We start from the raw sequence: 17,902 nt of genomic DNA, 5'->3' as shown, positions 1-17,902 counted from the left end.
CCAAACCATCCTTAACGAATTTGATTGCAATCCCAGCAGAGTAAAAAGGCTTCAGAAATTCATACTTTTGCTATCAAAAGACCAGAATAAGGTTTTTTTTTTTTTTTTTTTTTATTCCTAGGCTAGGTTTATTCTCATTATGAAAGCCTCAATCTGCAAATAGACCATTCTTTTGTGCCTTCAGCATGGACAAGACAGGAATTATAAAGTATTTGTAGGATTTATTCACAACTCGAATGTGCAAGACTACGGATTTTTCTCCTCTTCTACTGTTTTAGTCAATTAAGCAAGTATTCTTGCTATATAACTGGTCAAGTTGCCATTATCAACAGTGAGAAAACACAAAGTCCCGAAAAAGGGACAAAAAGATTCAACAGTGGCTTTTTAAGCACAGTATTTTCAGTGAATGTTATCAGTGCCCACATTTATTTGGAATATCTATTTTAATTCATATAAATCAATTTCATTTAGTTTTCAGTTTAAAATTATTAAAAGGCTGGTGAATTAATGGATCAATCTAGAAAATGTGGCCCTGGAAACATACTCGTGCTCACGTATGTATTGAACTTTACCAAAATCTTCCATGTGTAATGCCCAGCATGTTACCGGATTTGCTACTTTATAATTAAGATTCTGAAAGAATAACTGGAAGTTCATAATATTCAGAGTTGAAATGCAGAATTAACTCTTTCACAATAGAAGCCAAAGTAAAACATAAGGAGGAATAAAAACATTTTATCTGTGTATTCAGAATCACACACAAATTACCTTTACAGTTCAATTTACTACATAGAAATCATTTGGGTTTTATATTTTCAGTTAAATTCTGAACTGAGATTACAATATTGTTTAAAAAAAAGATTGTTACATTAATTCAGTACTTTTTAGCATACCAAATTGAAATACATTAGTTCAAACCTCAGATTTTACGGCAAACAGTCTTCAAATACAATACAGACATTTCTTAAGGTTACCATTTCATTCACATGTGATATTTGCTACTCTGAGCTGTATACATAGAACAGCTCTCCTATGAATATGGCAAAGTTGACAAGCCATGAAAACTCAAAGCTGTATACTCAAGCCAAGAACTCAAAGTTGTACCATCTTCTAAAAGGTCTGTCATTTCTGGACCACAAAGCACGACATGTAAAGAAGGTTGGGAAGAATTCCTCCTCTTTATTACGGTTAAAAAAAGTTGCATGTAGCTTGGAACTTTGCATAAAACCCCATATTATGCCTTGGTAAAGTCCAAGGGTAATTAGATGACAATGGACTGGGGTCTTAAATTTAATTAATAGAACCCATGAACTTCAAATGGGCATCAATCAAATCAAAAAATATTAAGCACCTACTGGTTTAGATTGAAATTTATTAGAGATTCATGATCAATTTCTTTCCACCTTGAAATCAAGGTGTAAAAACCAGCTATTAAGTGCATTCCAAACTTCTCCTATGTAGCACAGGTAGAATTTTCTGTCCATTGGCACCAAAGTGAAGTCACATTTCCTCTTGGGAGACAGAAATTCCACATCTGAACATAGAGTAAGTTAGGAAAAAATGACCCCTGTTGTTTATATTTTATTACTATTGTGATTCTGAGATCTAGGATTACTAATACACTAGCAGTGAACAACGTAAACGCCTGGCAACAACTGTCAGGTTAGTAACGCTAACTCCCTTCCCCCAGTCACAAGATTTTAGTATGAAAAGAATTAAAATTACTAAGCTGAATGGGAAATAACAAGGAATGGAGAGTAACTAAAACAAAGCAAACTCCTAAAGTTTGAAATCATTGCAATTGAGAAACTGAGAACAGGTGTGCTTCACCCCACCCCCTTACAACTCTGAATTTAAATAATGTTCCGTGCAAAAGAGCATCAGGTTTCTGGATATAGATGTAGCCCTTCTTTAAGTTTTAGTGCGCTGCAGACTCTTCTGCAATTTTATTTCCCTCCCCCCAAGTTTATTCAAAGTATTTAATAGAATCTTCCATTTCAGCCGAAAGATTTGTAATTCAAAGATTTACTAAGGTATTCTATGCATTCTATCTATACAGAAACACCTATTAATTATTACAATCGGTTTATGCAGAATTAACATTTTTGGTGTTAAAATTGTTAAAACATCATGCTTACTGCACATCGACTCTCCATAATGAATCTGAACTTCACAATGATTTACCAAACATTTTACTTAAATTACTAATTAAATAACTGAAAAAATGTACTGAGCCAAACTAAACTTAAATGGGCTATAAAGGAAAAACAAAAAATAAAAAAACCCTTCAAAACAGTCCATATACACATCTATTTCAAAACTACCTTTGCTAGCTAGCCCCTTTCCCAAAGTTTTAGCCTGAAAAAACAGTAAAATCTACACAAAATTTTATTGCAATCATACAAGGGTTACATTAGGTCAAATACAACAAATACTATGATGCAATTTTACATTTATTAAACTACAGTTCAAAGCACAAATTTACACATTCTAAATACACTAAACGTATCTAATGAAGTCACACTGGTCTTCCACTGACATTTGATATATCTGGGTGAAAGACATTAACTTTACAAGACTTTTTAACATGAATCCTTAGTATAAAAACTGTGTACTTGTATGTAAACGATTTAATGGGGAACCCAATTAATGGGCTTCCATCTCCACTAAGTCATCCATTTTGTTGCATATTTTATTTTAAATGCTTAAGGGGTAGGACAAACTGGTTAAGTTTAAATCTGGATACATTATCTAAATCTCCCAATTACCCCCCAATGAATTATAGATGAAAGCTGATTTTGTCTGGTCCCAAACAGCTATTACTAATAGATTTTGTTTCCAAGAGAATTAACAGAATAAGATTGTTTGAATTTGTTTCACACTGGAATGTAGACCAGACAAGCTTAACCTGCAACTTCAGATCTAAAGAAGCATTGATTGATGCCTGTTTAAGCTTCAGAGGAAAAGCCATCTTCTTGGCTCAGCTGAATGCAAGAAGGCACAAAGAAGAAGTTCTTCATCATTGTGTCTGAAGTAATTCCAGCATCCTGCATCTCATACCTAACATTAAAAAAAAAAAAAAAAAAAAAAAAAAAAGTGTAATTCTAAATTTAAGCACAAAGACTACACTACCACATAACAAATGGACAAGACTATAAATATAACTAGTCTTCCAATAATCCTTAACAGAGGGAGGGGCACTTTGCTATTTATTGCTTGTTAGGCATTTGTTACAGAATTAAAATTATTAGCAAACATCTTATGTCATCTCAAATATCCAATCAGCTTTAAAATGAAAACAATACCTTACCAATCATTGAATGACATCATGTAGTAAATCGCTGGCCTCTGAAAATCATTAAAAGCAGATGGTTCATGGAGAGAATCTGCTCCCATGTTATCAAAGATAAGCCAATCTCCCACATTCAGCTCAGGAAGAAGACAGTTTTCCACAATTTGATCAAGCTCATCACAGGATGGACCCCAAAGGCTGCTTGTAAACAGAGGCTCATCTTCCTTGTATTTCTGTAGGAAAAGGTTTTATTTCTTCATTAATTTTTACTCGTGTTCATGCAGGTAATGAATCCGAGGGAGGATGAGAGCATTTTTCACTGAGTCAGACCCAATGCACCTATGAAAGGCAGGCCTGGAGCCAGGGGCACTGGTGCTCCTTCTTAACTCCATCTAAGGAGGGCAACTCCTCAAAAAAGGGCAACATTTCCCATCCTAAAGTATATCTCCAAAACTTGGGATGCATCTTTAAAAAACAGGGGGGGGGGCCTCAGTTTATAAACTGCCAAATAAGCAGCTCTGGTATTTGTAATAAAACTTGCCTTGTGAACCTCTGGAATGGTATTTAAGTCCTCAGACAGTTTACTTGCAAAAGAACCATAAACACCATCATTCATATAATACATGAAGGCTGGTTCATCACTTCCGGTTTTTTCTACTGAAATAAAGCAGAAAAAACAAAGATGAATTTATATTGAAATTTCTAATAGAGTTACTATGCAAGGCATAGCAAACAGACTGAATATTTATAGAGCAGACTTACAGCTTTCACATTTCCCAAACATTTAATTTAAAAAAATATACTGACATACTTTAAAACTGTTAGCCTAAAAAACTGAAAAGACATTTCATACAGGAAGATAACCAATACACATGAAAAAAGTTCCCTACAGAAGTTACCAGGTAAATGCAAATTAAAACTACAATGAGCCATCACCACCACCTACCTATTGAATGGAGAAAACTAAAAAGTGACAATGCTGAAAACATCCATGAAAGCGGGGAAACAATCAGAACTTGCACATATATACCACCAGGAGGATAAAATACCACTGAAATCTTCGGAAACATCTACTCTGTGACCTGGCAATTCTATTCTTAGTCATTTCCCCCAATGAAATGAAAAATGTCCATAAGACTTACACAAGATTAAGTTTTACTCATAATAGCCCACAACTGGAAACAACCAGTTGTCATTCATTGTTATTCACTGCCAAGGAGAATGAATAAATTGCATATTCACAGTGGAATATTAGTACTGAACGTGAAAAAAAAATCGTTCAGACACTATACTGAGCGGTCCTAAAATATATGCCAGAGGATTCCATCTATATGAAGTTTGAGGATAGCTCAAACTAATATATGGTGGAAAAACCATCAGAATGGTCGCTATCTAGCAAAGGAACAAAACTGGAGGGAAATTCTAGGATATGAAATTTATGTTTTTATAGGGATGTCAATATATGCCTTCATTATTTGTCAGATCGTGTATTTAAGACTGTACTCACTGAATAAAAAGGACATGTCAGAAGTAGTGAACACAATCAATACTCTTCTCGGTTTTTAAAATACCACTCTCCATTAAAACGAATTGGAGCTCTTTGGAGAAATGGCCAACTCCAGGTCTGAGGCAGGGTAAGAAGAGCTTGGAACATCTTGATGTACCAGAAAGTAAAGAAGCACTCAGGAAATGATGGGGGCACGTCAAAAGGACCCAAATTTGGGGCAGTAAATAATGAAAAGTAGTAGATTACATAACCTATTGAATAAGTACCTAGGAGTCTAAACTAATATAAATAGGTAGGAAGGTAGAAAGAGAAAGCTATTCTTAAACTGAATAATGAAGTAAAAATACGAAGAGAAAAAGGTTATTTACAATGATCTTTCCAATTCATTATGAAGAAAACTCACTTGATACCATCTTAACCAAGTGATCAAAATGTAAAGTTCCTTGTATCCTTGCAGCTCTTCAAGTTTGAAATTTTTAAAAGACTATTTATAGAAAAAAAACTTATTCCCGTTAACTTAAGGAAAAAAACTATAGGAGTAAGTCTTCTTAATGTTCAACAGTCCTTTCTACATTTTTTAAAGTAGTATTTGTCAGGAAGACAGACTGACTAGTGCCTTTTTGTTGGTTTGACAAGGGAGATTAAGACTGTTGGCCCTTGTTATGAAAGAAAGCATAAAGTACATTGTCCCCCATGAGTAAAAGTTCCATGACAAGAGACATTACAATAAAACACCGGTTCTTAACAAGATAGGAGAATCAATCAGCTGGGGAAGCTACCTAAAATATGCTTATCAAAACACCAGAACCAAGAGTTAGATTCAGGAGGTCCTTCACAACATATAAACAACCATGTCCTACAGTATTTTACACTTGACAAGTATCTAATCATTTCAATTCATTTGTAGATGAATTGATCTAACAGAAACCAAACTATAAGGGGGCACCTGGGTGGCTCAGTTGGTTAAACGTCCAACTTGGGCTCAGGTCATGATCTCACTGTTCGTGATTTCGAGCCCTGCATCCAGCTGTCAACATAGAACCCGCTTTGGATCTTCTGACCCCCACCTCCGCCCCTCCCCTGCTCACACTCTCTCAAAAATGGGGAGGGGAAAAAAAAAAAACTTACCTCCAGAGGAAAATTTATCATTTTCAACAACTTTCTTTGCAATGATATTAACTGCAAGTGTAAATGCAGAAGACACATAGTAGCTTCCGGGTTCTGAAATTATCTTAATGCCAGATCCTTCAGGAAAGTAGACATCCAACAAAGGGCTGATAACATGATTAACCTATAAATTTTAAACCCCACATTATGATTTCAATATTGAATTAGATAATTCATCACACAGTCATGTTCTATAATCTAACCCTAGTAAATCAGTTTCTAAAACAGCTTAAACTATCCAAATGATAAATTCATTTGTGCAATCAAGTACCCCTAAGGGCAGAAACGCAACTGTATACAAATTTTTTGTAAATAAGTTATGTTAGAGTTCACAGAATTTTATTAAGCTTTTCAAAGTCAGCTAGGTCTTCTCATTGTCTCTTTATCTTAGAATCAAATTAAAAATTTTTAAAAAATATTTGTTAGAGCATGCGAGCGAGAGCAGGGGAGGGGCAGAGAGAGGGAGACCCAGAATCCGAAGCAGCTCTAGGCTCTGAAACTGACATGGGGCTCCAACTCACAGACCATGAGATCATGACCGGAGCCAAAGTCGGATGCTTAACCAACTGAGCCAGCCAGGTACCCCAGAATCACTTTTAAACAGATAGTACAGGGTTTATTTCCTGCCATTGTTAAACTCTAGTCTATATCTACCATTTTAGTAAAGAATGAGATTATTCCAGCACATCCATCCACTGAACAAAGTTTACCTCTTCCAACTGAAATTCAGATCCTGTGAAGCCTCCACCAATGTCTAACATCTTCATTGTGAAGCCAAATTCTCCCTAGAGATAGGAAAAAATACTTCAAATGCTTATCCAAATTGTTATGGCTACAAGGACACTTCAAACACCCCTTCCCAAGGAGGTAAATAAGATCTGTTATAATCTTTAGTATAGCAAGTGCTTTGGTCTCTATTAACCGAAGAAGGTTTACTCAATGGTATATGTATACAGTACAGTCTTCCTGAGGTCTGTCCTGGCTTGTAGTCATATGCAAATAAATTACTATTTCATCCCTTTACCTAGTTAAAAAATGTGACTGTATGGAACTGATTATAAAAAATGATGCAAATGTTTTAAGTATATGAGGGTACTTCAGAGGTAGTAAAAACACTGGATATTAGTCTTAAATAACACCCTGGCTTAAAACATCGAAATAACGTAAGGAAACAACTTACAGCCATGTCAAACACACATCGAGCATCAGACAGAGCATGTACATATACTTGAGATTCTTTGCAAGTACTTGAAACATGAAATCTGGAAGAAAGAGAGTAGTAAATTTAAAGCAACAGCACATCTTAGAGGTCCTTCCTGTCATTCTCTTTCAGTTCTCATTTACCAGATGTAACATTACCAAATATTTAAAGAACTGGAAGCACACACCTCTAATTATCCAAGTTACAATAGCAGTGTTTTTTTGTTTGGTTGATTTTTTTTGTTTGTTTTTTAAGAAAAGGCAATGTATGGGTAACACTGTAATTTTACAAAGAATTTAACAATGAGCTGTCAGGCTTCATAACTATCAGAAAGGGACAGGCTTTTATGTATATGAAGCATCAAGCACCACTAATAAAACTGGGTCACAAAATCTTTAATTTGAATGTACAATTTTATCTGACAAAATATAAAAACGTGTCTATTGTAAAATACAAAGGTACTGGGTGGCTCAGTCGGTTGAGCGACCGACTTCAGGTCATGATCTTGCGGTTTGTGGGCTTGAGCCCCGCGTCGGGCTCTGTGCTGACAGCTCAGAGCCTGGAGCCTGCTTCGGATTCTGTGTCTCCTTCTCTCTTTCTGCCCCTCCCCCACTCATGCTCTGTCTCTGTCTCAGAAATAAACATAAAAAAAAATTTAAATACAAATGTACATTAATTCAGCTGAGTAGTACTAACACTTGTTAATGCTACTTATTAAGAGAAACTCAGAGACTTGTAACAGAATACTTAAGACTATGGCAGTGGTTACACGAATCTGTTAAAATTCATAAAATGTCAAATCCAAAAAGTCAATTTTACTGAATGTTACCTTAAAAAACAGAAATACGAAAACCCTCAAATCGGTCAATATTGTTACCTAAGGCAGAATTAAACTTAACAGTGGTGACTTTTTATCCATCTTTATGAACAACTTAAAAACCAAGACTTTGCATTGCAGTGAGACTAACAATGGACTGGCAACTCAAAAAACGTGGAGCTCTGTGCTCCAAATTTGACCCAGACCATAGTTCTGACATCATGATCAAATCATTAAATCTCTGGGCCTCAGTTTCTACATACATAAAAATCAAGAAAAGTGGAACAATGTCTGATTTATTGGAGTGGCCAAGAGATTAAGATGAAAAGGAAAAAAATTTAAAGATGGGGAAAAAAAATAAAAGCACACAACTCGAATGAATGCCATCCTGGTATTCATTAGAATTCTAGTACATCCTCTCCCTTCAATTTAAAGAAGGGGGGGTTTTAAATTACTAATTGAATTTTTATTTACTATTTAATCTCTTAGGGAAGGGGAAGGTATAGGCACAAAATTACATGAAGGATAAAGCATATTTAGTTGTTTTTCCTAGACTAAGGAAAAAAAATACATTAAACTGAAAGTTGAATCTATTAGAGTTCATGCAAAAAGTCTTAAAATAAATCAGAAAGACAAAGATTTATCACCATAAAATGAAATTTAAAGCAAATACTCACTTAACCCCAATAATTTGGACATCAAGTTCCTTAGCACATTCCAAGAGATGCCTACAGTTCTTCAGGGTAGTGCCAAACTTCATGTTACCCTCTTCGCCTCCAATATTATCTTCTGTTGCAATATGTAGTAAGACCCTAAGAGAAGGGGAAGATGATTGGGGCAGAGTTGGTTTACATCATCATCAGCACATGTGAAGCCTGAAGATTGTAGAAGTATGTTGATTATGTTGCCAGTGCTCCCAAATCCAGCGACGGTTGAAATCAGTGAACCTAATGAAAAACAATCCTGTACAGAGAAAAAACTAGCCATTAGGGCCTAAAGCATGAAGCTCACAAGGACGGGAATTTGGAAAATGCAGGAAGTTAAGACTCTGTTGTAGCAGCAAGAGTCAGTTGGGCTCTGTAATGAAAGACGACATTACTTTCAAATGAAGTCCATCAGTCCATAAAACCACCTAGAAAGACTAAATTGAACAGCAATGCCATCATTGTCTTTCAGATGAAAATATCAGGGCTTTAAATGTTTCAAATTTCCTAAATTGTTCTAGCTACCTAAATTTCCACCACTTATTCTGAGAACTCCTATTAATCTCATACATCTTACCAGAAAATTGGCAAACTTGGGAGTTATTTAAGCATCTAAAACAGTAGCCTTTTAAATACTGATTCAACTCTATTTGGTATTTCCTTCCAAATCATGACAACCAAGACAAAATGATCAAGACTGTCTCAGGAGACACACAGTAATTACAAACTACTAAAACCCAAAATATACAAATGCTGTTTGTAAAACTGTTTTCCCAAAGAAGTCCTGATGAGTGACTGATGATCAGAGGGGCCAAGTCTGATAAAAGCAAAATTATTCTTCCTATAGGTATAAATAATCAGCTCTATCAAGAATATAACATCCACTTTACAATTAACAAGGTAAACATCCCTAATCACTGCTGTCTTTAAAAGATCACAGAACAGAAAGATTTTTTGAGAGAGACAAGTGGTTCACTAGAATTTTCCCCAAAAGGCCTTTATTCAAAGTTTCTTAGAGTAATCAATCCTGTCAGGACACCTAAGCGTACCACTGAAGTCAATAAGAAAATTATAAATATACAACGAAAATATGGATATGATACACATTTTCAGGAACACAATGCATTAAAAACAAGCAATTTTGTACTAATACACTATACTTTTAGTATATCTTAAGGTCTTCTTGACGTACCAGTTCATGACAAGATTAAATCTGCTTTTTGCTTTTAAAAAGTACACGTTTTAATTTAAAAAATCTTGAGATGCATGCAGGAACAAGTACAAAAAAAAAAAAAAAGTAAACTTCCTATGCAAAGAGAAGAGTGGGCCTTAGAAAAGAAACCCCTTGAATCTACAGAGTAGGCTCCTAAGACACTGCCACTAAGGACAACCATTTAAGAACTACAGCTAAAGGCAGATTAAACCCTGAGCTAACCAGGAAAAAAAGCTGACCAACACATATCCTGTTCCCAGCATGACAACTAGTAGGGTTGATATGATTATGAAAATAGGCTGTGGCCCTCATTTTATTATCCCAAGAACCCCATTTTCTTCCTCGAGTTCAAGATTATAAATTCATATTCCAAACTGCCCTTATCTCCTCCCAACTCTACAAGAAGGATCAGAAATAGGTAGCCAATAAGATGCTATCAGCATTTTCGATATAGGAACTTATTAAATAAGTTAAAAAAATAATTACAATACAAATCACTACTCTACTAAGCATTGCCTTTTCCCAGGCCAAAGACAAACCCAAACCCTAAAGAGTAAGATAAATATTCCCATGTACTTAGTTTTACACTTACTTGGCATTTGGGTGATTACGTGCAATTTTCTTCAATTCAACTTCATTGTCACATGTCATGATGTTCACTCCAATTTTTGCTGCATACTTTATTTGAGACACTTGTTTGCAAGGACTTATGTAAATGATGTTTTCTGGAGATACACCCAATTCTTGCACTAAAGCCATTTCAGTCTATAAAAATATATTTTAAATGGTGTCATCTAAAAAGCAAAATTTCTATTACCCCTTTTCATTCAATTACCACTTTATAACTTTTATTTTTTGGCTAAATTTAAATCACATTAAGTTAAATTGGGATTGCATAAAGTCACAGTTCTTATTCTGATAACACTACTCTGTGTTAAAAATCCTTTTAAAAGCTGTAATTACCACCAGAGAAATCTGGTTTAGAATTATTTTGCTGTTATCAGAAGTAATGGTCTAGCACTAGCCTAAGAATGAAGAACAAATAAAAAGTTGTTGACAAAAGATAAAGCTTTTCAAAATCTCATCTCACTGAAACTTTCCTTTCATTGGTACACTTGAAAAGTTTGTAAATTTCCATCAGGCTGCGAATTTACACAAGAGTTTAAAAACATCCAAAAGAGAAACTTCCTTGCAATTTTTCTAACTGCTGTAACCAAAAGTTAAAGTGAGTTCTAAAATGTTGCAGTTCAGTGACAAAATAATGAAAAATACTCACTTTACTGGAACAAGCAAATCCAGTTCCAAGAGCTGCCAAAATCTCAAGTACAGCTGGAGTGGAGTTGCACTTTACTGTGTAGAATGGCTTTATCTGAGCCACTACATTCTGCCACTGACTGTGTTTCTTCACAATCTTTCCAAGATCTCCCACAAAAAATGCATTTTTCCCTGTCTATTATGATCACACACAAAAAAGAGAAATAATAAAGGAACCATTGAAAACAGAGTACCAAAAGTAGTAAAGAACTCCCTTTTCCTCCATAAAGGAGCGAAAATACACATTTACACACACTACTATACTTAAGGCTTAAGAGTAATTAAAGCTAAATAGAGCAAATACAGGAGAATCCAAATACCTTTTTCTTTTTAAAACTTGACTGTTTGCTGTGCTATGCTGCCATATAACATATTCTCTTCTTTGCTTTTTCTAAAAAACTGTATCAATTGTAGTGACTTTCTACTTTACAACTGCCTCAGTTTGGGGGAGTAAAGAAGAAAACCACCTGTTTCCTTCCATGCTTTTTTCCTACACTGTTTAAAACTACTCTGGTAGTTCAGGACCTGATTTCCTAATACAGTGAGTAGAATCAGGAATGCTAACCAAAACAAGCTATGTATCTCCATTATAAATTGCACGTAAAGACAGGATGGTAAAACAAGAAAGCAAGGACACTAGGAACCGATCTTTAAGGTGACAAAGCTGGTAGTCTGTATACAGAGATGGCAAAATTATATTAAAAAAAAACACAGAAGTACACTAAATACCAGCTGAACTGGAATAAGGATATTCTTCCTTCAAAACTAAGAAAACAGATTTTAATTAGGGATCTGGGGAAATCTGTAATAATTTTAACATGGCTACTCTAGGGTAAGAGAAATGACTGTAACATGTCAGGCAGAGAGAGCATAAGTTATTCAATGTTACATGGCAGACCAAATAATCTTATTTAGAATACACAACTATTGTTTGAAAAGCCAAGACAATATTACTGTTTTCTATTCCTTAATACACATTTGAAAATGTACATTATTGGAAAATACTGAACAGGATATAGACATGATTGGAAATTAAGGTTTTTGCATAGCAGATATGGGACAGTTGTACTCAAATTACTCCATTCTTTCAAGATATACCATCCCTAACGTTCTAGAGACAGAAAATTTATTTTTACTTTAATATGGAAAAAACAAATAAGGCAATTATTATGGCGACCAGCAAACTGGGATTAAAAAACAACAACAAGATTTTCAGCTGTAACCACCCTTGAACCATACAATTAGATGACACTGCTAGGAAAGAAGAGGGCTGTAGACTAACCCTCACTAAATGTGGGATAATTCAACATTGTGGGACAAGAATGAATGAAAGGAATATTTTGAAGATCATTATCTGACCCACAAAGAATGTTGCAAAAGTTAGAGGACTAAGAGAAAGGTCAGCATACTTCCACAAGGAGGTTCCTAGTGACCTAAGAGAAGGAACTGCAGAATGGCATGGCTATACAATTGACTGAACACTATGACAAGTGTCACTTTTTTCCCCAAAATTTTGATGCCAGGGGAAAGAGATTTGTTGAGGTGTGGGGAGACTGGAGCACACGTGTAAAGGTCAACAAAAGTACTTTGGTATCCTATTACTGAACACCAATAACGTGAAAATCTTTCAATAAATTTGGGGAAATGGGAAATTAGCTCCAACAAATTTTATTAGCAAGGTAATAAACAAAGATAGTTCTATTAGTAAGTACATAACAAAAATAATCTTAAGGAGCAATGAATATGAGTCAATAGAAGCTGACATCTGGCGCCAGAGTAAACATTTCAGTGTAAGTTACCAAATTCTTAGCCAACATACACGACCAAAATTATATTAAATATAAATTAAAATCTACTCAAGCATATAGTTGAGAAAAACGGAGTAAAAAGCCATAGTGATTAGGAGAAACATAATCAAGAAAATAGACCATACAAGAGCTGGGCACAGCAGAGAAAGATTAAATTAGAAAGGCACTTGTTTAAAAAAAAAATTTTTTAATGTTTTATTTTGAGACAATGTGAGAGACAGAGTGCAAGCAGCGGAGGGGCAGACAGAGGGAGGCACAGAATCTGAAGCGGGCTCCAGGGTCTGAGCTATCAGCCCAGAGCCCGACGCCGGGCTCAAACTCACGAACTGTGAGATCATGACCCGAGCGGAAGTCGGATGCTTAACCGACTAAGCCACTCAGGCGCCCCAGAAAGCCACTTGTTTTAATCTGGGCTACGAAGAAAACCTCATCACTACGCAAGGGAAGTGGGAGTGTCAGACAACCTGGAAAAGCGAACATCTGAAAAAAGTACTTTTATCAGATTAACATCTTAGAAATAGAGCAATGTTTTAGAATTCAAAAATTTGTAAACACTGAATTTGAGAAATGTGAAACGGCACACTTACCAGGGTGTGCTCATAAACATAATTATCAATCACATTCCCAAGGTTTGTTCCTTCATCCAACAGGCCAACGGAGTAGTTTGCATCGTCAATAAATCCTTTCATCTCAGCCGTATTCCACAAAGCCGAAAGTCATAAACCAGGAAAAACAAGAGACGGGCCACCAAGCCTTATGTCTGGGTCCTTAGAATATGCAACAAACTGTCAAAATAGAAGTTATTTCAAAGTCTGTATTATTTCACTATTAACCTTATAATGTAGGGGATGTCAATGAAAGCATGCTAAGTGCCTAAATTAGTGAGGAATCTGTATCACTTAACACTTGCAGAAACACTGGATCATTCACTATCTTTTAATGCCCATTTTATAGTGAATGTGTATTTTATACATTTAAAAACCAAGTTCAGTATGACATAGTTTAAGATAATCCATACATGTGCAATTTATCACCAGTATGGTCACCTTATTGACGTGGAGTTGCAGACCCAGCCTGTATTATTTCTTGTTTTATCGTTCTTCCATAACACAATTTTCAGTGAAAGCACATCCTCATTTTAAGTAAAGAAAGCTAGAGAAATATTATCTGCAGCCAAGAAATTAAAATACTAGCCTAAGCTTCAATATACTGCCAACCACCTCCCAGTGTGTTAGCAGGTAACTGTAGATAAAGGTCTTCTAAATTCTACAGGAGGGGAAAAATGAAGTAACAGAAATGGATAGAAGTGGTAGAGAGTCACTTTAGTGGACAATCTGTAGCTTTAATACAGACTGTCTAGGTCTCACCTCAAGCTCAAATGGTACTGGCTACATCAGGTTAGCAATGTAATTCTCTTATGAGTTAAGCTGACTTAGAGAAATAGAAGTCAGAAAGATCTGGTCGTGGCTATGTCATTTAACAGCTATTCGATCCTAGGTCAACTTCTCTGAACTTCAGTTAATTATCTTAACTACTTCCTCAAAAGGTTGCTGTAAAAAAAAAAAAGAAAGAAAGAAAAGAAAAAGTATAGCATATGAATAAAAAAAAAAAAACCAAACACTTGTTTAAACGTGTTGATTCAGAATAGAGCTAAAATTAAGTTGCCAATTGCCAGTAACACAAAAATGCCATCACAATTTAAAACTAGGCACAAGCTAGGCACCTGGTATATCCTAGACCGTTTACTAAGAGCTCTAAAGGCTGACTAAATCCAACATTTCTCTTAGGAAAGAAATCTTTCCCCTCCCTACCCCAGATCACCCATTCTCCTCAGGGCAGCATATACTGACATAAAAGTTTATCTTTGCTGAATTCACTGGTCGTTAAAGGTTACTTTAGGCAAGCATTTAACATAAACAAAAAGTCCGTTAGCAAAACAAGTCTTCCAGACAGGATACTACTCATTGTCTGGTACTGACTTCTGGTTACATTAGGAATGGACACAGACCAGCTATTGGCAACCTATTTCAAAACTTGCACAGCCTTTCCCATGTCCTTGATTCTCCCAATGCTATTCTATGTGCCAGTGTTCACTTTCTGTGATGGCCCTCATCCTAAGGTATACTCCATTTCAATGGTTCCCAAAGTGCATTTTTGAATGCACCAGAACAAACTCATCAGTAGACCATAACATTAGATTCCATGAAATAAGTTTTTTAAACTTTTAAAACATCTTCATCTCCAAGAAGTCAACTACATTCAGTTTAGCTCATCAAATCTCCTTCATGCAACAGCAGAAACAGAAAAGTTGAGAATATTTTTATTTTAACGAAGTAATTAACTTAGGCATATCTACATTAGACTTAATACTTATGCAGTAAAGTCACATTGTAGCCTGGACACTCTCTAAAGGTTGTTATACCAGCAATGATGTAAACCTGTGCCCAGGAAGCAGACATTTTAGGCCTGAGGATACATATTTATTTTAAACAACCTAACTCCAGTTACAGTAACAATTTAGGGGGCTATTCATCTATGCACTAAGGGAAATAGAAACAATAAAAGCTACTTTTTAAAAAAGATCAAAGATAAGTATAAGAAAGAGTACAGCAGAAACCTTCAGTTCAGTTTAGCATCAAAAATCTTTTTGGTCCAACAGCTTTCACTTAATTCTATTAATAATGAAAAAAAAAGATTTTCAGTCTAATTTTTCAGTTCATGAAACTCCTAAGTCTGTATGTACTATTTACCTGGGAACTTTAAGTTAGGAATTATGGACCTCTACAGGCAACTGCTGCCACATGCAAAAGTCGTTTACAGTCACAATGATATGTACCTCAATTTCCTATAGCTGCAGTCCTTACAGAAAGGGTGATTTTCCTCTAGTAGTAGGATCCTCAGTACTTACAAAAACATCCATCTTACCTGCTGAATGCCTACATTCTTAACAGCAAAGATGTTATGGCAGTGTGCCAAGCACTGTTGTAAGTACTTTATCTATACAATTAGATCTCTAACCCTTAAAAAAAAAACCGTAATAATGGTACTGCCCACATTTTAGAGGTTAAGACACTGAGGCACAAAACAATTAGCTCCAGAGATGCTGACGATCAAATTATGTTTAAAAGGAAAAAAGTCTCTCCAGCACCCCTAGAAAATACAGGATTGCTTTTTTGGATCTCCAACTTACATACAGCATAAAAACATCCTATTACACTTATTCATAGTCTTTTAGCCTCTATGACTAGTCTCTAGATTTTAACCTTGCTGTTCTTCTGTATCTTTGGTCTAATTCTCAGGCAAACCCCAAATTTGAAATTATTTTTCCTTTTTTATCCATCATATCAACAGTTTACATGAAACGACGTGCACCCATTTTGACAAACATATATTATCTGTGTAACCACTAACCATAAAGGTAACTTCCCTCGTGTCCCTTTTGCAGTAAATCCCCAAATCTGCTTCAGGTAACCATTGAGCTCTTTCTGCCACTATAGATCAGACTTTTGTAGAAGTGAAATAATTTTAAAACTAAAACAGTTGACAAGTAATGAATAACATGAACCAAAATACTGGACTGCTCTAAAGGATACAATGCTTGTGGAATGGCTGTATTATTATCATTGAAATCGAACTCTCACTTCAAAAGTAACCCTAGTGTTCATTCACCAATCCCTAGTTGATTCACAAAAGGACTCAGAAGGAAAAATAAAATTCATTTGCTATACTGGCTGTACTTAATGAAAGAATTAAGGGACTAACACACCTAAACCACTAAAACAGATGTAGTACATGTAATATTTGATTTCCTTATTTAGACTGAGCACTGCAATAAAATTGTTAGGCCGACACTAATAAAACCTATACATAAAAGATAGTGAGCATAAGTGAGCTCTATCTCTTCTTATATGGTCCCTGAAGGTTTTGATACCTCTATATTTCCTAGCTCAGAATAGGTGCTCACAAACAGATGGGACAAAGGACTTCACAACGCTTAAGAATGGGGAGTTCTTAAACTTAGGGTTGGCTTGTGACAGCAATGAACTCCTTCAACTTCCAAGTGTGTTGAAAAAGATGGTCCAGTCCATCTTTCACCTTCTCGAAAGGAGCCCAAAACTTGATACGATAGTGACCCACATGTAAATGCAAAGCTCAAATGTCAGTTACCGTTAAAAGCTGAAAGTTAACATGCAGGAAAAACTAATTCTGCTATAGAATCTGCAAAAGATAAAAGGCCTTCAGAAGAGAGGTTTTCTAACACATCTTAAGCCGACAAACCCTTTGTTCACATGAAATGTCACCTAGAAACCCAGTATTTCCAACAACTGAAAAGGCTGAAGTAGGGGATTATGGGTAGGCTGATCTTCTTTCCTACCTCTAATAATTGTGCCCCTCTCTCACTGAAAGAGTCCTAAAAGTAGTTCATAATCCTACCTCCAGAAGCCTTTGACTAATTTTCTTAACATGTTAGCAAAAAATATTTAAAGCTCCACTACCTCAAAAAGGTTTATGTTCTACATTTCTGCCTTAGAGCACTAAAGAAATACTTTGCTAGTTTCCCAAAAAGCATTTGAAGTTACTTGGTAACAATACATTAAACCAAAAATCTATGACACATACAGTATGTTCTATGGACCCAGAATGAAAATAAGTGTGTATGTGTTGTGGGTGAGCAGAGTTTGTATTGTATGCCAGATCACCAAGTTAATCCACCTTAATTTTAAACACCACAGGGAATTTCCAGACACCTCTCCATTAAGAATGGACTCAAACCCAGGTAATGCCAAACTTCCCCCCAATGCTCCAATCCTAGGTATAATTTCCAACAGACATTGCACCATTTTTTATGGCTTATAAATAAAAAATGGGACTGACTTAC

General features: G+C 35.5%; 1 protein-coding gene across 3 annotated transcripts in view; it reads right to left on the bottom strand.

Moving 5' to 3' along the window:
* Positions 1–715: 715 nt before the first annotated feature.
* AZIN1 (antizyme inhibitor 1) overlaps positions 716–17,902 on the bottom strand; it is a 30,727-nt gene continuing 13,540 nt past the window's right edge. For 2 of the 3 annotated variants that reach the window (XM_027064102.2, XM_027064101.2), the window contains 10 exons: positions 13,611–13,808; positions 11,178–11,351; positions 10,494–10,666; positions 8,662–8,796; positions 7,147–7,228; positions 6,677–6,751; positions 5,928–6,090; positions 3,834–3,949; positions 3,311–3,525; positions 716–3,060 (listed from right to left, as the gene is read on the bottom strand). In XM_027064102.2, coding sequence (XP_026919903.1) covers positions 2,949–3,060; positions 3,311–3,525; positions 3,834–3,949; positions 5,928–6,090; positions 6,677–6,751; positions 7,147–7,228; positions 8,662–8,796; positions 10,494–10,666; positions 11,178–11,351; positions 13,611–13,712 — 1,347 coding nt within the window. In that variant the 5' untranslated portion in view covers positions 13,713–13,808 and the 3' untranslated portion in view covers positions 716–2,948. The remainder of the gene's footprint in view (positions 3,061–3,310; positions 3,526–3,833; positions 3,950–5,927; positions 6,091–6,676; positions 6,752–7,146; positions 7,229–8,661; positions 8,797–10,493; positions 10,667–11,177; positions 11,352–13,610; positions 13,809–17,902) is intronic. The other variant, XM_027064103.2, reaches the window with a different exon arrangement.

The sequence above is a fragment of the Acinonyx jubatus genome, chromosome F2, assembly GCF_027475565.1.
Source record: "Acinonyx jubatus isolate Ajub_Pintada_27869175 chromosome F2, VMU_Ajub_asm_v1.0, whole genome shotgun sequence".
In the NCBI taxonomy this organism is placed as follows: Eukaryota; Metazoa; Chordata; class Mammalia; order Carnivora; family Felidae; genus Acinonyx; species Acinonyx jubatus.
Note: the sequence above shows the minus strand (reverse complement) of the source record. Positions and strands in the feature narration are given on the sequence as shown.